A 27,025-nucleotide genomic window follows, 5' to 3' on the forward strand; every position below is an offset into this window, starting at 1 on the left:
TGAAAATGCTTTAATACACTCATCTAGCCCCACACACATGATCAAATACAGATGACTGGTTGGTATAAATAGGCACAAACAGAGCTGTAAATTCTCTGGGTCGAAGTAGGCACACAGTTTATGGATAAGAACCCCAAAGTATGCAACTGGAATGAATTTCCCCATCAAATGAAGTAAATGAAGTTCAAACAATGTCAACACAGTGGGTCTACAAATCCAAGCAAGAAACCTAACGTTAGAAGTCTTTCTATGATAAGTCATATACAGTATCTATTCATTTACCAGTCAAACCCAAAGTCTACTTACATTCCCCAGGTTTCACACCTCAACATAGTAAAGTACAAGATAATTTCCCCCTGATTTAAACCTCAGCACATCTCCTTTGTGTCCCAGCAGTCTTGAAGTGTTAAACCTCTAACGTTACCTGGGTTTGCCTATGCTTGCAGTGCCGGCCCCCAGCCCTCAATTTCAATTCTACTCAATCCATAATCCAATACCCCTTCCCATCCCTCTAAGTTTCTTCTTTAGCTCTCTTCTCACCCGTCCACCCCCTGCAAGGGACAGTGCTCAGCTGCTGACGAAACGTCCTGCCCAGGTCTCGTGTTCGGTTCCTGTTTTGAGTTGGGTTATGGTTACCTCCACCGCCTGGATCTTCTCGTGCTTGGGAGGGATGGAGCAGATTTTGTAGCTCACCTGGTCACCTTCCACTAGCACATACTCACCCTCAATGCTGGAGGAGGGTAGAAGAAAGAAAGAGAGAGATTTGGGAGTGACAAATGATGAAACAGTGGAAGTAAGCCCGTAGTCAGGATGTCATAGTTCATGTACTAAACTCATTTGTCTCCTCTGACCTTTTGGTGCTAGACAAGCCGTGCGTGTTAGGTGAATCCAGATACTCTTTTTAAAGAATACACTGTTTTGTGTATGGAAATAAGTATATGGCTCTATTTCCCAGCTAATAGTCTGAGCATCTGAGCTTTGGTTTTGTAGTTCAACTGTGGATATTTTCACATAGGGTTAAAGCGGTGATGGCAAGGGACTGCCATTAGTACCAGCTTGTGCCTTCTAGTCACAGAGCTGAGCAGTGAATAACCTGGTGATGTGTACCTGGTGAAAAACCCAGAGGGCGATGTAAAGGTATAATACTGTATCTATCCTCTTCAAAACAATGTATAAGGCAAAGCAAGTTTGTTCGTACAGCACAATTCAACAACAAGGTAACTCAGAGTGCTTTACATAAAACATTAAAGCATTGGAAAGAAACACATGGATTTTTCAGTTGTCAATTATCAATTAAGTATCATTTTCAAGACAGGCACTGTAATCGAAGTTACAGTGCAGTGCAAGCAATTAGTAAACTGTTTACTGGAAGGCAGCAGCAATCAGAAAAGTCTTCAGTCTTGATTTGAAAGAACTGAGAGTTGCAGAAGACCTGCCGTTTTCTGGAAGTTTGTTCCAGATATGTGGAGCATAAAAACTGAACGCTGCCTCTCAGAATCCCAATCAGAATCAGCTTTATTCCCTATGTATGTGCAAACATACGAGGAGTTTGACTCCAGATTTTTCTCTCCTCTGAGTACACAATACACAAAAATACTAAAAAAACAGAAGAATAAAAAATAAAAATAAAGTATTTCCCAAAGAAGACCAGATGAAAGATATAAATATATATATACATGTTTAGTGCAAATGGGCATGCAATGGCAGGGGGATTATGGGGAGATCAGGGAGACGGCCGGGGGAAGATACTGTTTTTGTGTCTGGTGGTCTTGGTGTACAGAGCTCTGTAACGCCCACCAGAGGGAAGAAGTTCAAACTGTTTGTGTGCTGGGTGTGAGGGGTCTGCAGTGATCCTGCCTGCCCATTTCTTCACTCTTGACTGGTATAGGTCCTGAATGGAGGGCAGGTCGGCCCCAATGAGTTTTTCTGCAGACCTGATTGTCCGTTGCAGTCTGTTCCTGTCCTGTTTGGTGGCCGATTCAAACCAGACAGTTATTGATGTGCACAGGACAGACTGGATGATGGAGGTGTGAAAGATGATGAGCAGCTACTGAGGCAGGTTGAACTTCTTCAGCTGTTGTGTTTAGTCCTGACTCTGGGGACACGGAGCAGACCTGTCCCATGTTTAGTCCTGACTCTGGGGACACAGAGCTGACCTGTCCCATGTTTAGTCCTCACTCTGGGGACACAGAGCAGACCTGTCCCATGTTTAGTCTTGACTCTGGGGACACAGAGCAGACCTGTCCCATGTTTAGTCCTGACTCTGGGGACACAGAGCTGTCCTGTCCCATGTTTAGTCCTGACTCTGGGGACACAGAGCTGACCTGTCCCAGGTTTAGTCCTGACTCTGGGGACACAGAGCTGACCTGTCCCATGTTTAGTCCTGACTCTGGGGACACAGAGCAGACCTGTCCCATGTTTAGTCCTGACTCTGGGGACACACAGCAGACCTGTCCCATGTTTAGTCCTGACTCTGGGGACACAGCAGACCTGTCCCATGTTTAGTCCTGACTCTGGGGACACAGCAGACCTGTCCCATGTTTAGTCCTGACTCTGGGGACACAGATCAGACCTGTCCCATGTTTAGTCTTGACTCTGGGGACACAGAGCAGACCTGTCCCATGTTTAGTCCAGACTCTGGGGACACAGAGCAGACCTGTCCCAAGTTTAGTCCTGACTCTGGGGACACAGAGCAAACCTGTCCCATGTTTAGTCCTGACTCTGGGGACACGGAGCAGACCTGTCCCATGTTTAGTCCTGACTCTGGTGACACAGAGCAGACCTGTCCCATGTTTAGTCCTGACTCTGGTGACACTGAGCAGACCTGTCCCATGTTTAGTCCTGACTCTGGGGACACAGAGCAGACCTGTCCCAGGTTTAGTCCTGACTCTGGGGACACAGCAGACCTGTCCCAGGTTTAGTCCTGACTCTGGGGACACAGAGCAGACCTGTCCCATGTTTAGCCTTGACTCTGGGGACACAGAGCAGACCTGTCCCATGTTTAGTCCTGACTCTTGGGACACAGAGCAGACCTGTCCCATGTTTAGTCCTGACTCTGGGGACACAGAGCAGACCTGTCCCAGGTTTAGTCCTGACTCTGGGGACACAGAGCTGACCTGTCCCAGGTTTAGTCCTGACTCTGGGGACATGAAGCAGACCTGTCCCATGTTTAGTCCTGACTCTGGGGACACAGAGCAGACCTGTCCCAGGTTTAGTCCTGACTCTGGGGACACAGAGCAGACCTGTCCCATGTTTAGTCCTGACTCTGGGGACACAGAGCAGACCTGTCCCATGTTTAGTCCTGACTCTGGGGACACAGAGCAGACCTGTCCCATGTTTAGTCCTGACTCTGGGGACACAGAGCAGACCTGTCCCATGTTTAGTCCTGACTCTGGGGACACAGAGCAGACCTGTCCCATGTTTAGTCCTGACTCTGGGGACACAGAGCAGACCTGTCCCATGTTTAGTCCTGACTCTGGGGACACAGAGCAGACCTGTCCCAGGTTTAGTCCTGACTCTGGAGAGACAGAGCTGACCTGTCCCAGGTTTAGTCCTGACTCTGGGGACATGAAGCAGACCTGTCCCATGTTTAGTCCTGACTCTGGGGACACAGAGCAGACCTGTCCCATGTTTAGTCCTGACTCTGGGGACACAGAGCAGACCTGTCCCATGTTTAGTCCTGACTCTGGGGACACAGAGCAGACCTGTCCCAGGTTTAGTCCTGACTCTGGGGACACAGAGCTGACCTGTCCCAGGTTTAGTCCTGACTCTGGGGACATGAAGCAGACCTGTCCCATGTTTAGTCCTGACTCTGGGGACACAGAGCAGACCTGTCCCAGGTTTAGTCCTGACTCTGGGGACACAGAGCAGACCTGTCCCAGGTTTAGTCCTGACTCTGGGGACACAGAGCTGACCTGTCCCAGGTTTAGTCCTGACTCTGGGGACATGAAGCAGACCTGTCCCATGTTTAGTCCTGACTCTGGGGACACAGAGCAGACCTGTCCCAGGTTTAGTCCTGACTCTGGGGACACAGAGCAGACCTGTCCCATGTTTAGTCCTGACTCTGGGGACACAGAGCAGACCTGTCCCAGGTTTAGTCCTGACTCTGGGGACACAGAGCTGACCTGTCCCAGGTTTAGTCCTGACTCTGGGGACATGAAGCAGACCTGTCCCATGTTTAGTCCTGACTCTGGGGACACAGAGCAGACCTGTCCCAGGTTTAGTCCTGACTCTGGGGACACAGAGCAGACCTGTCCCATGTTTAGTCCTGACTCTGGGGACACAGAGCAGACCTGTCCCATGTTTAGTCCTGACTCTGGGGACACAGAGCAGACCTGTCCCATGTTTAGTCCTGACTCTGGGGACACAGAGCAGACCTGTCCCATGTTTAGTCCTGACTCTGGGGACACAGAGCAGACCTGTCCCATGTTTAGTCCTGACTCTGGGGACACAGAGCAGACCTGTCCCAGGTTTAGTCCTGACTCTGGAGACACAGAGCTGACCTGTCCCAGGTTTAGTCCTGACTCTGGGGACATGAAGCAGACCTGTCCCATGTTTAGTCCTGACTCTGGGGACACAGAGCAGACCTGTCCCAGGTTTAGTCCTGACTCTGGGGACACAGAGCAGACCTGTCCCATGTTTAGTCCTGACTCTGGGGACACAGAGCAGACCTGTCCCATGTTTAGTCCTGACTCTGGGGACACAGAGCAGACCTGTCCCATGTTTAGTCCTGACTCTGGGGACACAGAGCAGACCTGTCCCATGTTTAGTCCTGACTCTGGGGACACAGAGCAGACCTGTCCCATGTTTAGTCCTGACTCTGGGGACACGGAGCAGACCTGTCCCAGGTTTAGTCCTGACTCTGAGCTGAGCAGAAGATCAGAAATGGATTTTGGTCCTAAACCATTCAGTGCTTTGTAAACCAACAGAAGTATTTTCAAATCAGTTCTTTGACGGACAGGAAGCCAGTGTAAAGATCAGAGGACTGGAGTGATATGATCGACTTTTTAAATTTTTTTTGGCTTGGATTGTGTTTTTTAGCATTACCGTTTGAAGCTGAGTGCGAACTAATTCTTTGTTTAATTCTGGTAAATTCTGCTCCATCCAATAGTTGATTTTCTCCATGCATCTGCTCAGTTCTTATATTGGACTACAGTCACCTGTTCATATCGTTATGTGCATTTGTGTGTCATCTGTGTAGCTATGGTAACATATTTTGTCATTTACATGATCTGAGCCATCTGCCCTCTGCCTGGATTCTGTCTTTTCTAATTGTTATTGACGTTTGTGGGCGGCAGCATAGAGCCTTTGGGGGTCTGACCCCCAGCTATTAACAGCTAGAGGGTGAGCAGTGTGGGGCACACACACTCTGAAAATAGTGTCCACCGTTTTTGCCTCGTTTCCAGGTTGAACGAAACGGTGTGCGGCAGTCTTTGAGGTAAGTTTTTCTCCCATTAGCTGGGTGTATTGGAGATGTTACCAAATCAGCAGCCAAATGTAATTAACTCGAAATAAGGCAGTGCACTTGCTCAGCAGTGTGTTTCAGTTGAAATAAAATGTTCCTATGTTCTGTCTTACTGGCTGACTGGCTGAAAGAAACTGATACTCTGTGAAGTATTCCATTCTCTAAGCGTGTGTGTTTGAGTGCGTGCGTCTGTGTGTATGTGTGCATACACTGATGAAGTCTATGTGTTTTAAGCCTGTGGGTGATAACAAAGGCACTGTGGGGAAGGTCATCAGATATCCTGTTCCTCCTACATACTCCAGCACCTACTGCCATACTTGTGTGTGTGTGTGTCTGTGTGTGTCCCTCTACTCCTACACAGACCCTGACGTTGTTTGAGGTCAGTGATTAAAGGCACATACCTTATTAGAGACAATAACAAAAAACACACTAATTGTCCACACACACACACACACACACACACACACACACACACACACACACACACACACACACACACACACACACACACACACACACACACACACACACACACACACACACACACACACACACACACACACACACACACACACACACACACACACACACACACACACACACACACACACACACACACACACACACACACACACACACACACACACACACACACACACACACCTGAGGTTTATTCCATTTTTTCTCCCTTACATGGGATTTGTTTGAGGAGCTTCTCCTTCTCTGACGCGAGGGTGGAAAAGGACAGTGTGTTGAGGTAATGTTGTGCCTGAACACATTCATTAAACGATAGTTCATGAACTCGTTCATATTTTGGGTGAACGTGAAAAATCACCCATTTCCGTGCAAACTTTGCCTGCCGGCTTTCAAAGAAAAAAATCCAGACTTCAGTCACATCAACAGCAAACCTGAAACAGCACATTGAACTGAAGCACCCAACATTTAAAAGGTCTGTGCAAGCAATTAAAAAATCAAAATACTGTCAAGACAGATCCTCCACCCAAATCCTCATAACTGAGAACAGTAGCGGCTGGTGGTGCAGTATATTGTTGGTTCAACCTTAATATCCTACCTCAGCCTGGTTCCTGGTCTTAGTATTCATGTAACCTGTTTGTTGAACCTGGATTATTTTGCTAGGATTCCAGTGTTCCTTTTTAGTGTGTACTGAAATGGAAAACTATTAAAATCAAAAAACATTTGCACCTTAAGGGTCCGTGTATCTTTTGGTCATTGGATTTTCAATTCACAAACGGATATTAAAAAACAAAAAATTAGTGGTTATTTGATTTTCGTATTAAAAAAACTAAAAATGAATGGTAATTTGATTTTCGTTTTAAAATACTAAAATCAAAATTGAGTTACACAGCGTTTTATTTGATTTCTAATTATGATAGTAAATATTAAAATCACTAGAAGACAAAAACGAAAAAACTTCGGAAGTTCCCATCTCCCCAGTAAAGCAGCAGTGAGGATGATGCTGTGTCACAGAGGGATTTCTGCTTCTTCTCTGATATTTGAACTTGAATGTTTAACGTAGCTATGGCAACAACAACAAGCTAGTGTTCCAACAACAATAAGCCGCAAAGATAGAATTCAGCACTTTTGAACCAAACCAGTCCCAACTCCAAACAGTCAAAGCCCTCAGGACCTGAACCAGGTGTTGTCACAAGTTCAGATATCAGAGAAGAAGCAGAAATCCCTCTGTGACACAGCACTGTCCTCACTGCTGCTTTACTGGGGAAATGGAAACTTCCGCTAGGAGAATATATATATTGTTTTTTTCGTTTTTGTCTTCTAGTTATTTTAGTTTTTGTTTTCATAACTACAAAATTAAAATGGCCTTGTAATTCAACTTTGATTTTGGTATTTTAAAATGAAAATCAAATAACCAATCATTTTTTGTTTTTTAATATCCGTTTGTAAAATTGAAAATCCAATGACCAAAAGATACACGGACCTTAAGGATTACTGTCCTGTTTTTCCTCCTGGTTTTGAGAAGCTGCAGCTGCTCGTGTGTGGACTGAATGGACAGCAGCAAAGTGTTAAAGCAACAGTGGGAAATGCTGTCCCCTACATTCTAATGTAAACCCTGGTTGGATAAGGATTCAACATTGGATATGAAGATGAAATCTGACACATAGTTTTAGTGTTAAAACAGTTTAAATAATTGCTGTCTGTGGTTCTATATAGACTGTGGCAATCATTTTGGAAAATAATAGCTAGCTAACTTTGAACTAGTTCATGTAGAAAATGAACTTTCCCAACACCGGTTATATGAAGTACAGATTGTAAAGCCGCCTGACGCAAAACAGTGATTTGTGATGTTGGGCTATATAAATAAAATGGACTTACATTATCTGCAAACGCACACACACTTACTCTGAGATGTGGACAAAGATGTCGCTGTCTCCGTCAAATGGCGTGATGAAGCCATGACCTTTGGAGCGGGAAAAACATTTACACACGCCCCTAAACAACGGACCCTCTGATGCACGGGCCGTCCTGCACACAGAGAGATAGACACAGAGGGGCAGAGGAAGTGGAAGAGAAAAAAAAAGTGATGAAGAGCCTCCAACAACGTGTGTTTTAATCTACCTGTTAATGAAAACTCCTGAGGGCAGTTTCTGGTTCTTTGGCTGCTAAATTCTCCACTATGTTCTCCTGACAGTCACAAACTTTGTCTTTGTTCTTCTGAGTGGGAGTGTAAAGCACATTTATCAGGTGGGTTCATCGCTGAGTGCCCCCTTTCATATTACACGTTCGATCCATTGTTAATACAAACATAATAATTATTCAGCTCTAAAGAAGAGCAGCATGTGTGGGCTGAGAGGATTCACTGTGTAATGCTGTTTTGATAAAGAGGACCAGATGTCCAGCACAGTAGTATCAACATTCTGTTTTTCCAAAAGCACATCACATTATAACAATATGTACCTTAGCCAACAGGGTATTTAATGTTTCATGTCTGGAATAAATGAAACGTGTTGCAATCACATATAACACATGTATGTATGGCTTCCTATGAATCCCTTGTGCACAGTTTGAATCCTAAAAGAGGAAGGCGGACTCCACCAGTAACAATTACAGCATGCACATCAAAAGGTAATTACGGGAGGAAAATATGTCATATGTCTATAGCTGGAAGATTTATGGCAATATAGAATGTCAAAAATTGGATTTGCCACGATGAAAAAAACTTCAGGATTGTACTATGCTAGCATTGCCACGACAACAACCGTAGGAGTTTATCGTAAGGTCAGGGATGCTAAACAATGAAATTAATAACTGAATGAATGTTAGAAAAACATTACTTTCAGTGTGTTCTCTGTGAGAAAAATGTTCTCACATAACTTTGAGTGTCTCATCAAATAGTCAGTATGCAGAGCACAATTATCCTTTTCCTTTTTTTTTCAGAATGTGTATGGACTGGTAGAGCAAGGTCTCTATGAGATATGATGATAATTGCAACCTGGTCAGAGCTGGCCTTGTTGACACATAAGGGGAGTCTTTCCTCTACGGATAAAACTGAGCTACAAGGGGAAAAACATTGAGCATCACTGAATTGTGAACGTAACTGTATGTGATATAACTTTGCTCCTTCTTGCATGAAAAAACAACCTGTTCATTGATCAATCCTGTCTTGCCTAAGAATTTCTGTAACAATGACCCTGTGCTGACCTGTGTCCAGCTGTCAAAACTTATAAAAGAAGAAAACCTAAATATACAGTATATACTTCAAACAAAGTGATGAGAAGTCTGCAAAAGTCTTCAAAAAAATGCCAATAATACTTGCACTTTAGTATGTAATTATATATATATTTACTTATATCGTAGACCAAGGTGCAGTCTTAACTGGTTTGCAAAGGAAGGTGTGTAGGGTTTCTTCAGTGGGGAGTTTGTTTCACCCAAGCCCCCACCACAGCGACTTCCTGGTTAATCCAATAAGGAAGTGCCAAAACTGCAGTTCTCTGAGTGTCCAGTGGGAGTAGCTTGCACAACAGAGCAGTTTCTCATTGACCCCAATGTTAAACAGGCCGTTTTCACAGCATCATTAAACCTGTTTAAGACCTGGCACAAAAAAAACATTCTAGTCTGTATGTTTAGATCATATCTCCATTACAGCACTGAGGGGCTGAATTCTTTTGGACCAGGCTAGTTTTTATTTTATTGGAGGTTAAAGTTTATGAATAATTAGCGGCGTGGCCTCCTGAGTGACAGATAGCCTCTGGCCCTCACTTCTCCTCAGAGGCTCGTTGTAAGGATTAGCATCATTAGCATGCTAACGCCGTCATCTCGACCTGGACTGTGGTCATTCCTGTGGTGGTGTTACTATAAGTGACAAGATGGTTTGCTCTTTGATCAACTTTACAAACAGATGGTTTAGGAACACACCTTGTTAACGTTAGCTCTGTTATGCTAATTAAATAGCTGCACGTGCACCATGACTTGCAGTACAGCCTATTATCTATGAGACATACACTAGATGCTAATCTGGAGCACAGGGAAGATTCAGGCCGTAAGGGCTGGTGTTTACAGTCTATGAGCATGGAACTGTGTTGACTATCAGTTTAAATCATAGATCATAAATGCTGGTTGCACTTTACTCACAGAGCCGGTGTAATCTCTACTAGAGACACCCGTTTATCTAGTAACGTGTTCTATTAGCTGAGCTCCCAGCTAATATGAGCTAATGTGGCTAATTCTGTAAACGTCACCAAGACAGACGTATCTCCCTCCTCCCAGCGTCACATCCATGCCTTTTTTGGCACATGGAAATGAGGAGGAGTCAAAGTCTGACAAGATGGCGGCTCCAGGAGGCGAATATGATGTGATCAAGTTGAGAGAACGGACCCCAGGTGGAGAGGCTACGTCCATGGTTTCACCATTGTGGAGCCAGGACAGACAACAATCTGGATTTGGATTGTGTTTGTGTGTGTGTGTGTGTGTGTGTGTGTGTGTGTTCTCACGCTGAACAGGTCCTGTTTCTGCGTGTGGGCAGAGGGCTGGGGATGAGGTAGCCTCTCATGGGGGAAGGTGAGCGGTCTCTGGGTCTGCCGGCTGGAGGATGCAGGGACGCTGGCAGGACAAAAACAGTGTGTTACACTGTGACAAAACACACGGCAGTATATAGTATAGTTCTGTACACTTCTAGTAAAAAAACGTCAGACAAGTCCTGCATAAAAGTACAGAAGTATTAGCAAAATGTACTTTACATTCTAACAGTACAGGAGGAGGAGGGGCTGGATGCTTTGATAAGTGAAGACAACGCTAACACTGTATCAGAGCTGTATGAAGTTACTGCTTATGCTTACACAGAGTTTAAAAATGGGTGTGGTCCGAGCAAGGGCACCTGAAGTAAGGGGGTAGTAAGTAGTCCATCACATCCATGCCCTATACACATCTGGCCCAACCTGGCATCTGGGCTTGTGTGTTCCCATCACAAGATGGTCTCTAGTTGACTCATTTCCTTAATAATGTCTGTAAACAGACAACAGCTGCGTTTCTGTTGTATTTTTGATGAAGTGGACACTTGAGTATTATTTTTATGTAGGTTTTTAGCATATTTCATTAGATTCTTCCTGTCTGGTAACTGCTAACATACTACTTTAAAATATGCCTTTACCTGGAGACACAGGAGAACGTGGGGATCCTGCAGAGTTCAGCGGAGGGGTCACTGGTCTTGACCCCTGAATGGGTGTGGCCTGAGATGACATCGCAGAGAAGGTGGAGTCAAAGGGTGGTGAGGAAGGAGGAGGGGGTCACTCAAGAGGGAGCAGAGGATGTTCAATACCTGGGGAGAGGAGGACAGAGGGACTCTTTGAACTGAGCGCAGTGACGAGCACACACACACGTACACACGTACGTACACACACACACACACACACACACAGAAGTGTGTCATTTAAAAACATGGCTTTGTTGAGCTTCTTGAAAAGCATCTTCCCCCCACTCGAAAAACCCTTGCTACCATGGCAACACCAATTTGAGGACAAGCGGACACTGCTGGGACCTGACAGAAGCAGAACAAGCCCCCCATTCACCTCGACGCAGGACTTACATCATCAGTTATGACATAACAAGCTATGTCCAATTAGGGAAATGCAAAAGAAACCTTCCATTGATTGAACTTTGGAGAGAGGGCTGTTAGGCAAATATAATAAAAGGAAACAATGACAGCAGCACCAGGAGCAGGGTAGTGAGCTCCTGGACTCACATCAATATTTCTCTGTGTTTCTGTAGTTGTTCACAGGGCGAGGGGCCAATGGGGCCCTGTCAGTTGGTGGTCCACCCCTTTGGGTCACTGAAAGGTGACCATGAAAGGTTGTACAGGCAGTCATGGTATCCATAAGATTAAATGAAATTAGAAGAAAAGACTGAAAAAAGGTTTCATCCACTGTAGTCTATGGATGGAAGTGCTGGCTCCAAAAAGAAGTCTTTTTGTATAGAAGTCAATGGAAAATGAAACCCAGTAAACATTTTCCTCATTAGATTATCATCTCAATCGCTTCAATACAGCATGATGTTCATTCAGTAAATTATGGTCCCATTTGTTCCAATAGACCATAAAGCAGGGGATGCTCAGGTCGTGGCTAGGATATGATTGACAGGTCGACATGCTAGTGACAGGATAGCTATGGAGTCAGAATTGGGTCATATACCCAGAGCACAAAACTATGACTCACAAGCGATATATGTGATTTCACACACACAGATATTAACCAATCCCACACAGATTTGAATCATAGACTGTATAAATGAATGGACCGAGCGACCGGGTTTGAAGGACACCAACGCGGAAGTTACTTAAGCCTGTATTCTAGCCAGTGGCAGACGGGGGACGATACGTGGGTTGCAGAAGACATCTGGTTCCATTCAAGTCAACGGTGAAAATGACCTACTTCTAAATTGCTCTGTGGCTACAATAAGCCAGTTGCAGAGGTTTATACTTGGCAAGGATGAAGAGCAGGAAAACAAGCACTGATATCCTTCACTAAGATGATGAATGAAGACAAGAAGTGCAGCCCCATGCTTACAGATGGTAACAGACTCTGAACTGTTGATAGCTCATCCTGAACAGATCTCTGGTAGTGGTGGGTGAGAGTTTCATTAAAGATATATTATCCAAGAAGGTTTGCTCAGCATTCATACAGCTTCACACATTGGCAGCAGGAACCTGAATACAGTTTATAGTTTTAGCGCACAGAGTGGGTGAGCAGGACGTCTGATCCATCTTAACTCAATAGACATGGGTTAATGTGATCACAACCTCTCTGGACATCATGCTTCCTGCTGGAGGAGAGCAGGGTTACAGTATGACTGACAATACACACCCGTATATACTGTACAACACACACACACAATACAGTGACCAACACTAATTTACTCAAAAACACTCAAGCTGATTGATTTCAAAGGCTGAAGCGATCTAAATGAAACAGGAAATATGAATCATTAACAGGCGCAGAGAGAACAGAGGTGGTTGAGAACAACAGCAAGAAGGGAGAGTGTCTTCAAAAGGAGCACAGTGGGAGGAGGATAAGGAAATGGAAAAGTGGAAGTTAAGCAATTGATAATGCCCAAGGGAGGCTAGGAAAACATGATAAGGCGAGTCCAGATTTAGCCTGTGAAGGATTACTCCCTCCAGCACGCTGCTTTCAAGGGTCATAGTGATGATTTTCCATATTTTGTCCACCTAATTATAAAAATCCATACACTGTACTTTACATTCCTGCTGGCCATTTGAGATAGATTTCCTGCTTCAAGTAGCAGTTGAGTTTAGTTCGAAGTTTATTCTAAGAAAGGAGTAAAAATCAACTGGAAACTCACTCAAGGTTGGAAAACAGCAGGTAGGGAATAACTGCAGACTGTCTTTGGTGGTGCATTCAAGTATTTAGCTGCAAAAAAGTTGCGCACTCAAGAGCTATTTTATCAAAATCCAAACACAATGGGCCTCATTTATCAATCTTACGTGAAAACGGGCGCAGATCTGAGCGCAGAATTGGTCATAGGAAAGGACCCATGTGTGATTTATGAAACATTCGTATTTGACCAATCTCAGCGTACGAATGAGCGGGCCTTGATAAATGCGGGGGCTGAATTCGATCGTCTTTAACATGTTACGCCCTTAAATATTCCTGGTTCGGAGGCCTCGCCCACTGAGGTCAAACATGGAGAGAAGAAACACTGGTTAGAAAATAAACTTTTCCGACACACAGATCGGCATCCTGACATCCGAGATGGAGCAAAATAAGGACGTGCTTCTTGGCAGTCTTAAGAGTGGAATAAAAGGGGCCCATAAAAACGCTTCATGGAAAAGAATAACGGAGGCAGTCAACCCGAAGCAGCACTCCACTGAGTCCCGTGTGCGCCTGTGCGCACTGTTGGACAGGTGTTGTGCCGTATTCAGAACCCCTGCCGTGAAATGCACCCCCTCGCATTATAGGTGATATTCTGGATCAGAAGGCCGTTGTTTCCACCTATAGGAGTAGTTTATATAGGAAATTTATGGCCAAAACACATTTTATTATATAACATGTATTGTGAGGTCAAAATGACCTTTGACCTCCAAATTCTAATCAGTTCATCTTTGAGTCCAAGTGGATGTTTTTGCCAAATGTGAAGAAAATCCCTTCAGGCTGAGATAATGGATCAGGAGAATGGGTCTGAGGGATGGACGGATAACCCGAAAACATGATGCCTCCAGCCATGGCTGTCGCCGGCATGGAAACATCAAAAGACACAGTGATGGAAGAGAGAGAGAGAGAGAGACCGGTGTCCTGTGGAATTTTCCATGATAGCATTCTCCAATCAGCTAACCACACAGAGACCCTGCCGACACAGCACATAGCAGCCCAGTGGGGCGCACACACACCTGGAAGACCACGCCTGCGTACAGGCCATTATACTGTGTGGCCACGGTCTGCACAGGCTGGATAATACATTTCAGGAAAGCATTCACTGGTTTAGAGTTCCAGTCTGGCACTCTCTGCAACACCACATCCATTAAGTAATGCTTCATTCACAGAGAAGAAAGGGATCTCTTGTTGACATTTCTATATCAGGAAATATATGTTTTGCTACTTTGTATTATAGATTTTACATTTTTTTTTTTTTTTTTTTCAAAGTTGAACCTAACATACATGTTTAACTACTCAAAATGTGTAATCAGTAGGGATGCAACAACCCACGGTTTAATATGTTCCTCTGTTGTTGGGTTACGGTTACCTATATATTTGAATGAAAAATTAATTTATTATTGTTTTGTTGTGTTTGAAGATGGTTTTGCCAATTCTCACTTTATTGGAAGTGCATTTATAACAAATACGACAACAATGTATCATCTGACATTTTAAGTTGATGTTATAAACTGTTTCCTGAAAAAATGTTAAAAGGCCAGAATGGAATTATGTCGTTCATCGACAACCAAACAGACGCTCATCTGCTTTCAAGTGTACCTCTCTTCACCAGAGCCAAACTACACTGGATATAATATGTAGCCTGCCCATTTTGAGTTTCTTAAAAAAGAGTGTTTCACAAGGCTACAAGCCTTAGCGGTCGGCTATGTCTATATTGGAAGGCAACTCATACAAGTCGGTTACCGAATGCACTGGAGTTCAGTTCAAGGAGGAAAGTATTGACATGGGAAAAGGGACCATCCGAGGGCATGTGGATGCAGCATGAGCCTGTCTGTGTGAGCCACTGTACGGAACTGTAAGCAGGTGTGCGTCTAGTCTAATCAGGGACCATGGCAAAAAAGTACTCATCATGTTATCCCTTGGATCCTCTTTTGTCTTTCTATATCCAAAAATAAACCAAACCAAACAAACCAATAAATACAATACAGCTTTTTTGTTTTTTTGAAACAATTTAAGCTCAGCGCTGTAAACTCCAGTTGAGCATGGAGAGATATTGAGCGGAGCATAGTAAGGAGCGAGGAGTGGACATTCTCAACGATCGTCTTGTCAGAGACTCCTCTGCTCCGATTGGTTAACGGTCAGTAACTAGTGGAAGAAAAATAACCATTTAACCATTAACCGCCGCCACATATTCACATTTGCACTGCACGCATTGTCATTTGAGTCCTTTAGCCCTGTAGCTAATGGTTGCCGGGTCATTGTGGAATCACCATTGTTCAACAGTTAAAAAAAGACGTGAAGTGGTCAGGGCTTGATAACAGCCCCAGGCAGGTTACTGAGGAGTATGCACTGACACAAAGAATGAGACATTATGCAGTCAGTGTAGAGCACTGAAGGCAGAAAACATTAACCTTAAACACAGACAGCCAATTACATTGAGCTGTGTGTGTGTGTGTGTGTGTGTGCGTGTGTGTGCGTGTGTGTGTGTATGCATGTACATGTACAAGGCTAAATGCGATAGAAAGAGATGGTCCTGATCCTACGATTTGATGAGTCACTCTATGATCTGCGTCAATGCAGTGTCTCCTGTATTTCAATCATGCACACATTATACAGGCTGAATGTACAAGCTGTGACTCACACCTGCAGCCTCTGTCCCTTGACGTGTTCACATGAGGAGCACCGGGCTCATCTCCACTTGCATGTACCAGTCCAGATAACTGGGATCCAGCTCTTTCCTAACTGAAATCCAATGGGAATTCACCGTTTGTCTTGGCTGCTGTGAATGTGACGTGATGAAAGAGTTGCATCACTGAGCCTCTTCCACTTAATACCTGCTGGTGATGTCGCCTGAGGGCACCAGATTATAACACATGCCACACAGGATTTTGGGGTTGATTGAGTCACAGATCCTATTTATATTAAGATGTCCCTTGTCCCTTCTCTGGCAGAAGATTCTGAATCTAAAAATGTAGTTGTGTTATGGTTTGGTGTGGCACCCCCCTCTCCTCTAATTACTGGTGAAAGTGCAATCAAGCTTCAGCCAACTTATTTTGTGGCTTTTCCTTTCATTGTTGGCACATGTTTTCATCACTTATTTATTTCCCCTCAGACTTCAGGATGTTCTCCGTAAGATTTCCATCTCTTTAATTGCGTTTTAAGTTACAAATAGTAAGTTTAAACAATGGTGACTGATCATGTGACCCACTAATGAAAACACTTCTTTTTGCTGAGTTATCCAATATCTGTGTCTGGAAATAAGCCGTCATGTTAGTGACTCTGCTGACAGCAGTTGGTCTGTTGGCCCTGATCGTCACCAACGGTTATGCTGCGTTCACTTGTAATCAGAAATTGGAATTTCCAACTTCTGAGTCAGGCTTGTAGTAAGGACAGAAGTATAATAGGAACATCTGTGTGTGTGTGTGGATAAACAGGGTAACATGTAGGGGACGGACTGGAAGTAGCAATAACAAAAAATAAAAATACACTTGTCAACACACATAGTGACTATGAACGTGATAAGATGGAGGCTCTGAAAGAACAGGCTCACCTGCAGTAAGTCAAAAGCAACTGGACTTGGTTATTTGTCTAGGAAGGACCAGGCCCAGTCTGGTCAGATGCGTACATGAGCTGATGAAGCCTCTTGGATGAGAGGTGAAACGTCTTCCTAGACAAATAAGGCATCTCAAATCTTGTGGAGTACAACTGTAACTTTAGCCTGGTACTGCTTGGAAATGTCTCATCTACTGTATGGCTAAATGGGGTCCAAACCCACATCTTGTTTGTCCACACACCTCTCATTTAAGGTTGTTCTGACTCCTGAAAACCTTGATAAAGTCCTATTAGAGCACACAGTTTCCTGCCAAAAGTTGAACTGTTTTGTCCCTTTCACATGGGAAAGTTTTTTTTTTTGTCTTTTTCTCACTGGTTTGAAATCATGTTCTCTGGGGCTCCAATCCGAATTTAGCAGTTTATTAGTGTTAACACAAAGAAAACACACTTAAATGATCACCAATATATAATGTTATTAATACTCATATTGATGTCAGGGTCTCTAAGTGACAGATCTGTGTTCTAAGTTTATGGATGAGGATGATTCATTTCATACATAACTAAAAGTACAGCCTTGCAATTGTAAGCCTCCATCAACCAGTCAAGTGAAAGGCATTAAAGGTTGAATATGGAGAATGAGCAGAACACCGCCATCTAAGATCTTAGTCGCAACAACAAAAAATAGTTCCAGCAGTCAGGTTGCCAGGTTGGTCAGACCAAGCCCAGTAACAACAGGAGACCGGAGTCTGTTAGAGCCTGTTTGAACCCATTTCCTCGAGCTAATCACACCATAAAAACAAGGATTACAGAAGAGTTTGACTGACAGTTAGCATTAGCCGTTCCAGCTAAGTAAAGATGAAAGTGATGTTAGTGATCAAGGAGAAACGTAGCCATTTGGGCGTGCGTTTGAATGCCGTGTATTAAAACTCCTTTATCTCAGTAAGCCATTGTTAAACACGTCAAAAAAAATTAAATATTAGTTCAGACTAAATATTTTTTTATGGAAAAACAATATTTTCATCATGTACCCCTCAAAACACCCGTGGGTGTTTTGTTTTTATTATTTTTAAATATAGCTTTTAATAAAGATTCTACATATTCAACCTTTAAGTTTATTTTTTGCGGATGGATGCTTCACACACGTCTTCAACCTGGCAGCACAGAAGAGCTAACAACTGGCACGGTTTCAAGATTACTGTCACCAAATCAGTATCTGACCAAATGTCTCCTTCTGTTTATGAGTTATGAAACTGACTTTTGACCTTTTGGATAATTGTCATACTTTATCATTTTAACCTACTATGGGCGGCTGTGGCACAGGCAGGTCGTCCACTAATCAGAAGATTGGCAGTTCAATCCCCGACTCCTCCAGTCCACATGCCATCTATGATACATTAGATCCTGATAAGCAGGTGGCAGCCTCTGTCATCAGTGTATGAATGGCTGAATCTGGCATGTAGTGTTACTGTCAGAAGACTAGAAAGAAGCAACATCAAGTCCATTTACAATATAGCAATAATTTAAAGCATGGATCAATAAAACAATAAAACAGAAAGTGAAAGTGAGGAAACACTATCACAGACACTTTGAGAAAACAAACAAACTCAAGGCGGCTGTATTAAAATAAATGAAATTAGTAGAAGATCAATAAACGTATATAGTAATTAAAATACTAATAATAGTAAATAAATCAGTAAAATCATGTAAACAGGTAATAATATCATACACATAAGTAATAGAAAATCAAACTAAAAAGGTGGGTGTTGAGTCCCCACTCTCTGCCGCTCTCAGATCCTCTGGCAGGCTGTTCCACAGGCTAGGAGGATGATAATGAAAAGACGCCTCTCTCCTCAGGGTGTCACAACCTAAGCTGTTGTTTACCATTTCCTGGATACAGCAGGAAAAAGGAAGCAGCCACATCTCATCCTGTGCAATCACCAGAGGTGAAACGATTTAGCTCCTGAGCCCCTATGCATAGAGTTGTCTGACCATTATAGCATCTTTAGATTCTTCTGACAGCATTAGTGTGTTAAATTAGACATTTACTCTTAATTAATGCACTCTTAAGTTAGGCTTGTATATAAAGAGAGAGAGAGAGAGAGAGAGAGAGAGAGGGAGAAAGAGAGAGAGAGAGAGAGAGAGAGAGAGAGAGAGAGAGAGAGAGAGAGAGAGAGAGGGAGGGCCCCCCTTCATTTGTTACTCAATTGTGTGCCTGTTACAGCAACATCCACAAAAGAGCTGGACCCAGCTGACCAGTCAAAATAACAATGGCTCCCCTCTCCTCCTCACTGATGTGTTAGCTAAAAATGAGACAGTATACTAATGTTCTACTGAACCTTAAATGGGCAGATCAGCACCATGTACAGTCCTTTCTTAAGTATGGAGGGGTTCAAACACAGACATAATCAAAAGTAACTGAAAGTGTCTTTGTGTCATGTTAACCTTTTTTACTTTTTAAAACTTGCTTGAGTTAATTTCAAAATGTCCAAACAACCCACCCAGTTCCATTTCCCACAGTGGGGATGGGTTGTGAAATCATTGGCTTTTCTACTACATGGGCTCATGTGAAGCCTGGGCCAGGGTGACATGTTACAGTCTCACTGTGCTGATGGGAGTGTTGAACTAAGAAAGTGAAGGACCAAGACTCAAATCTGAGAAAAAAAACCTGACTAGCAACTTGAAAATGATTCACATTTAGAAAACCAATAATTGGAGTAAAAGTATTGTCACTAAATGTCATAGACCAATATGAATTGATGATAAACAGTCTATCAGCTTCCTGAATCATACTGTATGTATGTATGTATGTATGTATGTATGTTAAACACTTGGACACTGCTGGTTTTAACCCGAATCCTATCGATGTTTGAAACACTGAGGGTCTGGAAAGCTTTTCATCTCTGCAGGGGATTCAGACTGCACGCTGAATGACCCCTTAGCATAGTGCCCTCACACCAGCTAGTGTTACAACACTCTCACACAAACCTGATGTAGGGCTGTGCAATATGATATGTATTGTATGACAATGGAAAAATGTCTTGCTCCATGGTTTGTTAGTTAGCAAAACAAATACCTACCAACAAACAAATATTCGGGTGCAGCCCTACTGGTAACACCAGGTCAGTAAAACTAACTAAGTTCACTAAGACTAAAACAGCAAATTAGTTGACGTATCAACTAAGAGGGAGCAGGCATAGAAGAGTGACAGATAGTGAAAGAGAAAAGGCAGGCCAGGGTGAGGCTGACGGCTAAAGGCAGTGGAGGAATACATTCTTAGGTCTTAGGGAAACAGCCTTGTGTTCAAACTCTCTGAATGAGCACACGTTCACTGCTGTTTAAGGAACAGTTTGGATTTAAGCCACTCATCACTTCCTGTGGGGGACTTCTTCCCAGTAACTGATCAAATAAGACACTGTATACTAAATTCAATTCAGATGCTTTTTCAGTTTGATAAAATGGGATTAAGTTCCAAAGATGTCAAGTGCAAATTGAACACAACAAGGACGAATAGTTGCACTCTAAATAGGCATTGTCATATGCTACTGTACAGAGAAGCAGGATGGCATGAGATACAGCGATCCTCACACACTCCATATTACATAAAACCTGATCTTGTGTGTGTGTCCTGCCCTGGCTTTTGCGGTACATCATCTGGCTCACAGTGTAATACGACACCTCTGAAGGTAATAAATCTCAGAGCTACAGAGGTCCGCTGCAAAAAGAGATGTTACACTGGCTGAATATGGCAACTCCTGCAGAATGCAAAGTCCAAATATTATAAAGAAACAAGAAAAAAGAGAATTCACATGGATGACCATGACCATGGTATTTATTTCAACTAAAGACTCAGCTGATAACCTAAATTCAAACTTTGTCACAAAAAAACCCTCAATAATGTGAAATGGTTTAAGCAATCCTGGGATAAATGCAGATTTCAACAGGTGGGCAATATCCGGCAAAGTTATTCTGGTCTGCCTACGTACAGGCCTGTCATACTTTGTAACAACTTCTATACAACTCAATAATTTGTCAATTATTTTTACAATTAATAAAGCAAAAAAATGTGTACTGTTTAACTGTAAAACGAAAAGGGTTGTGACGTAGTTGGGCCAAAACTAAGCCACTTTCTCTCAAAGAAGCTCCACACACAGGACGCTGGCCAGGCTACCTTTGCTCGGAACATGAACGCATTATTCTGAGCATGACAGCAACATGGATTTATGTGATATGTGAGCCTATGAATCTCAAGTGATCTTGTGATAGAGCTGCTGCGCAAGGTAACATTCCTTAATAACGGTGAACAAAAGGTTTCACTGGAACTACTTAGCAGGCGTCCTGTACCTCCTTTTAATGAACACCCTGCAGCCAGTCGGAATCGAGCATTCACCCAGACCATGCACATGCATACTGTTAAATAAAACTGTGTGCTCTCTCACCACAGAGATGAATCTCTCACTGCATAATGAGTCCCAATACTGGGACAGAAGAAGAAAGAAGGCTGAAATAAGGCGAGCAGCAGAGGAGAAATTGGATTACTGACCAGCTGCATGTAAACACAGCCTCTTATTTCCTGTTTGGGTTTCTCCGTATCAGCTGGTCTCCTGTGTTTGCACAGGAAACACTCTCCTGTGCAAAGCAGTGTTTCCCCTACCACTGTCTTGGGGGACGCCCCTCGCTACTCTGTTTCAACTGTCATTCTGAAATTCAACTTGGTTGTTGTGTCGGGAGATGCAGTGACCTAAACCAAGTAAGAGTAGAGGAGCTATGAGTTACACTGCTGTGAGTAGAGGAAAGTGCTCATTCGTGCAGTGTAAAGTGCCAAAGCTACCAAAGCCCACAGCAACAAATCCGCCTCTCCAAAGCAGTCTAAAAACCTCAGCCATGATGGTTGATGTTGCACGTGCTTAGTGTGGAACCGCACTTCCACACCAGGTATTTCTTTACAGGAAAGGTTTGGGGATTATCACTTACAAAACTGGTTTAACAAAATACGACCTTGTTGGGAGATGTCCCTTCACACACACATCTCCCGAAGTATAAGCCTGAGTAATGTGGAGCAAGCACAGAAAGGCCTCCATCAGCCAATCCAGTCATAGGTCAGTGTGACTTCCTGGAATTTCCTCTTATGCAAACAGCAGTTGAGAAAAACTATCCACACGTTTGGTGTATGCACGCAGTTTACAGAGGTGAATGAACGCAGATAGACCACGACAACATAACGTATTCCCTTTTATCCTGTAGTCTCTTCCTGTGTCAACGACGTACATAGTTGATCTTCAGACTGTCATTCACATTAGTCTCTTACTGTGGCGCGGTTTCACCTTCTGCACAGCACACAAGCTTTGCTATCTAACAGCAACTCGCTTCTATCTGTTGTTGCATTCAGAGATGACAAAAATGGTCTAATGATTGACAGAAAATTAATTGGGAACTATTTCCTATTAACAGTTTAGGTAATAAAAATGTCAGACATTACCTAATTCCAGCTTCGCCGATGTGAGAATCTGATGCTTTTCTCTGTTTTCTATCAGTGTATATTGACTATGCGTGGGTTTTGGACTGATCGTTGGACAAATTTGTTACCTTTTTTTAACAAGAATAAATGTCAAGCCTGAAGCCTTAACTCACAGTGCAAGGTACACTCTTCATTCAGTCAACAGTAGGATCGGATCGGGATCAGGTATTAGACGATACGCTCAGCCCAGGTATCAGTATCTGAAAAACCTGGACCGATTATTCAATTGATTAATTAAGAAATCGAAAAAAAAAAAAATTATAATTTTGCGTAAAAATGTCTGCGTTTTTTTGCGTGTATGGGTGTGTGTGTGTGTGTGTGTGTGTGTGTTTGAGTGTGCATGTGTGCGTGAGGGGGAGAGAGAGAAAGACGAGATGTGTGTGTGTGTGTTGAAGGCAATAAACTCATTCATTTACCATGAATAAGTTACTATTGAAACAATTCAAAGTGGTGCATAAAATTCTACCTGACACACATGTGTTTACTCAAACAGGTTTAAAGACAAACGAACAAAACTCCACTGACACATTTGCTCAAACAAAATGGGGGCTTGGAGTGTTCACTCCTTTCTTGCTACCAACTACAGCTGCGGCTGCCTAGCTTACTGTAGATTAGCACAAAGACTGGAAACGGGACACTGCTAGTCTGGCTCTGTTCAAAAGTAACAAAAACGATGAGCCTCACTAACTTACACAAAAATCTAAGTAAGGTAGTTCCAACTTTGTGGCAACAGTTTGGGGAAGGCCCTTTCATGTTCCAACATCCCAATGCCCCAGAGCATAAAGCCAGGTCCATAAAAAAGGGTTTTGACCGGCCCTGACCTAAACACCTTTGGGATTAACTGGAACTCCGACAGAGCACCAGGTCCGTGGCTGACATCAGCATAATGCTCTCCTGGCTGAATGGGAGAAAATCCCTGCAGCCAAGTTCAGAAACCTGGTGAGGGTGTTCCCAGAAGAGTAGAGGCTGTTACAGCAGCACATTATTTCCTCTTGGCTTTGGAAAGACGTCTTCAACAATCCCCTGCTGTAGTAATGCTCAGAGATGTCAACAAACTTGTGTTCATGTAGTGTTCTATCTACTACAGCTCTCCCCCATTATCTATATCACCAGCACTCACAGGGGACTATTACAGGAGACCAGATTGCACAACAACATGTAAGGCCTTCCCAACAAGCTCCATGCCCGGACTTCACGGTTGTAAAAGGCACGGCCATAAAAACCATAGTGAGCCTTTAAGGTGGCATAACAGCACAGTGGACAACAAGCATTTATGAGGGAGCTGAAACATATCAGGGCATCACTTTACACACTGTGTGTATTTGACCTTGTAATGAAGCCAAGAAACCTGAACTTTTTTTTGCAATGTTGTACAGACTTGATAAATGAATGTCCTGTAGCATGCTACATTGGATACATTTTCTCACTGCGTGGTTCACACTGGAAAAAAACTCAAAACAGTTAGTCTGCTGTAGGGCTGTAGCCATACACTTAAATCACGATACGATACACGATATTCAGCTCACAATACAATATATATCACGATATTCAGCCAACAACACGATATATATCACGATATTCAGTCGACGACACAATATATATCACGGTATTCAGCCGCCTGTACGATATATATCACGATATTCATCCAACAACACAATATATATCACGATATTCAGCCAACAACGCGATATATATATATATATATCACGATATTCAGCCAACAACGCGATATATGTATATCACGATATTCAGCCAACAACGCGATATATATCACGATATTCAGCCAACAACGCGATATATATCACGATATTCAGCCACCTATATGATATACAGTGCATCCGGAAAGTATTCACAGCATTTCACTTTTTCCACATTTTATTACGTTACAGCCTTATTCCAAATTGTATTAAATTAATCTCTGTCCTCAAAATTCTACACATAATGCCCCATTATGACCACATGAAAAAAGTTCTCTTGAGTTTTAAAAATGTATTAAAATTAAAAAACAAAGAAATCATATTTACATAAGTATTCACAGCCTTTGCGTAATACTTTGTAGAACCACCTTTGGCAGCCTCTACAGCCTCAAGTCTTTTTGAATATGATGCCACAAGCTTGGCACACCTCTCTTTAGGCAGTTTTGCCCATTCTTCTTTGCAGTACCTCTCAAGCTCTATCAGGTTGGATGGGAGACATATGTGCACAGCCATTTTCAGATCTCTCCAGTGTTCAATCAGATTCAAGTCTCGGCTCTGGGTGGGCCACTCCAGGACATTCACAGAGTGCTCCTGAAGCCACTCCTTTGAGATATTGGCTGTGTGCTTGGGGTCGTTGTCCTGCTGAAAAATGAACCGTCGCCCTAGTCTGAGGTCAAGAGCACTCTGGAGCAGGTTTTCATCCAGGATGTCTCTGTACATTGCTGCATTCATCTTTCCCTCTATCCTTACTAGTCTGCCAGTTCCTGCTGCTGAAAAACCTCCCCAAAGCATGATGCTGCCACCCCCATGCTTGACTGTAGGGATGGTATTGGCCTCATACTGAGCAGTGCCTGGTTTCCTCCAAACATGACACCTGGCATTCACACCCAAGAGTTCAATCTTTGTCTCATCAGACCAGATCATTTTGTTTCTCATGGTCTGAGAGTTCTTCTGGTGCCTTTTGGCAAATTCCAGACAGGCTGCCTTGTGCCTTTTACTAAGGAGTGGCTTTCGCCTGGCCACTCTGCCATACAGGCCTGATTGGTGGATTGTTGCAGTGATGGTTGTTCATCTGCAAGGTTCTCCTCTCCCCACGGAGGAACGCTGGAGCTCTGACAGAGTGACCATCGGGTTCTTGGTCACTTCCCTGACCAACGCCCTTCTCCCCCGATTGCTCAATTTAGACGGCTGGCCAGCTCTAGGAAGAGTCCTGGTGGTTCCAAACTTCTTCCATTTACGAATGATGGAGGCCACTGTGCTCATTGGGACATTCAAAGCAGCAGATATTTTTCTGTATCCGTCGCCAGATTTTTACCTCGAGACAATTTTGTCTCTTAGGTCTACAGACAATTCCTTTGACTTCATGCTTGGTGTTTGCGCTCTGACATGCAGTCAACTGTGGGACCTTATATAGACAGGTGTGTGCCTTTCCAAATCATGTCCGATCAACTGGATTGACCACAGGTGGACTCCATTTAAGCTGTAGAAACATCTCAAGGATGATCAGTGGAAACAGGGCGCACCTGAGCTCAATTTTGAGCTTCATGGTAAAGGCTGTGAATACTTACGGAAATGTGATTTCTTTGTTTTTCAATTTTAATACATTTTCAAAACTCTCAAGAAAACCTTTTTCACGTGGTCATAATGGGGCATTATGTGTAGAATTTTGAGGACAGAGATTAATTTAATACCATTTGGAATAAGGCTGTAACGTAATAAAATGTGGAAAAAGTGAAACACTGAATACTTTCCGGATGCACTGTATATCACAATATTCAGCTCACAATAAGATATATATCATAATGGGATGTTGTCCATATTGGAGCAGTTATTAGTATTGAGAATAGGAAGAATACTGCATTGAAAATCAAAAGGCCATTTAGGCTTTGCACGACACACTGGGGTCTGCTGGAGTAAACACTGAATGCATGAAATGGAAATAGCAATGCTACAGTTTGACTCAGTTTGTGTTTGAGGCCTTGAGGATACAGGGGGTCTGCTCATCCCCTGAACACACTCAGACACGCATACAGGTGCTGGGCCTAGGTGAATCTGCGAGAGTCTGCTGGCGTTCAGACCTGTGACTTGATCTGTGTGCACATCTGAGCAAGGGGCTGAGCACCTCAGCCTTTCAGAGCCACATCCTGACTGAAACTGTGTCACCACACACACACACACCCACCCCCACCCTTCACTGGAAATCTGGGACTTTTCTTCATCACACACAAAAGCAGCCAAACTCAGTGGCGTCCCGTCCATCACACCAGCTGATGTTTTTAGTTTCAACTGTCAACAGAAACACCCCTGAACCTCTGCTCACACACACGCAAAAACAAACACACACACACGCACGCACAAACGAACGCAAAAACAAACACACCCACACACACACACACGCACGCACACACACTCTTTCTTTTGTTGGCTCGTGTCACCTTGCTTGTTTGTTCGCCATCACCTCCACAGAATAACACAGCCCATACTGTAACGTAGAGAGTAGATGTGTGAACTAAAAGTTAACGTGGAGAGAAAGCGACTCCTGGACAGGAGCCCCCTTCCCACTGCTGCCGCAAAACACAGCAATTACCGTTCCACAAACCACATGTACTCAATACGCCACATTCTAAAACTTTCTACGTGGCTTATGCTTGAAAAGGTGGATTTAGCCTTCCGTCAAAGGACTTCTCCGTGGACAAAAACAGCCCGCGGGCCCGTGTGTGTGTCAGAGTGCATCACTCACTGTGTTTTCTCACTTACTTCACCGCCGAAGGATGTTCTCGAGCCGAAGAAGAGGCGTCCAACAAGAGCGATTCAACCGCCGCTCCAGACCTGACGGCTGTGAGGCTCAATGTCCAGGAGTCAGTTCTCTCTCTCTCTCTCTCTCTCTCTCTCTCTCTCTCTCTCTCTCTCTCTCTCTCTCTCTCTCTCTCTCTCTCTCTCT

The 27,025-nt window shown here is 43.5% G+C and overlaps 1 protein-coding gene across 2 annotated transcripts; it reads right to left on the reverse strand.

Annotated features, from left to right (window-relative positions):
• On the reverse strand, positions 1-26,956 carry carhsp1 (calcium regulated heat stable protein 1). 2 transcript variants are annotated; one of them, XM_083932061.1, is made up of 5 exons: positions 26,842-26,956; positions 11,088-11,255; positions 10,432-10,540; positions 7,844-7,966; positions 1-730 (listed from the first exon to the last, which is right to left on the reverse strand). In XM_083932061.1, the coding sequence occupies exons 2-5, from the start codon at positions 11,176-11,178 to the stop codon at positions 568-570; spliced, it is 486 nt and encodes a 161-aa protein (XP_083788187.1). In that variant the 5' UTR covers positions 11,179-11,255; positions 26,842-26,956; the 3' UTR covers positions 1-567. The 2 variants fall into 2 exon arrangements, with proteins under 2 accessions (XP_083788187.1, XP_083788188.1); XM_083932062.1 differs by having other exon boundaries at positions 26,825-26,913.
• Between the last annotated feature and the right edge of the window lie 69 nt (positions 26,957-27,025).

Source organism: Echiichthys vipera, assembly GCF_963691815.1.
Source record: "Echiichthys vipera genome assembly, chromosome: 17".
Classification (NCBI taxonomy): Eukaryota; Metazoa; Chordata; class Actinopteri; order Perciformes; family Trachinidae; genus Echiichthys; species Echiichthys vipera.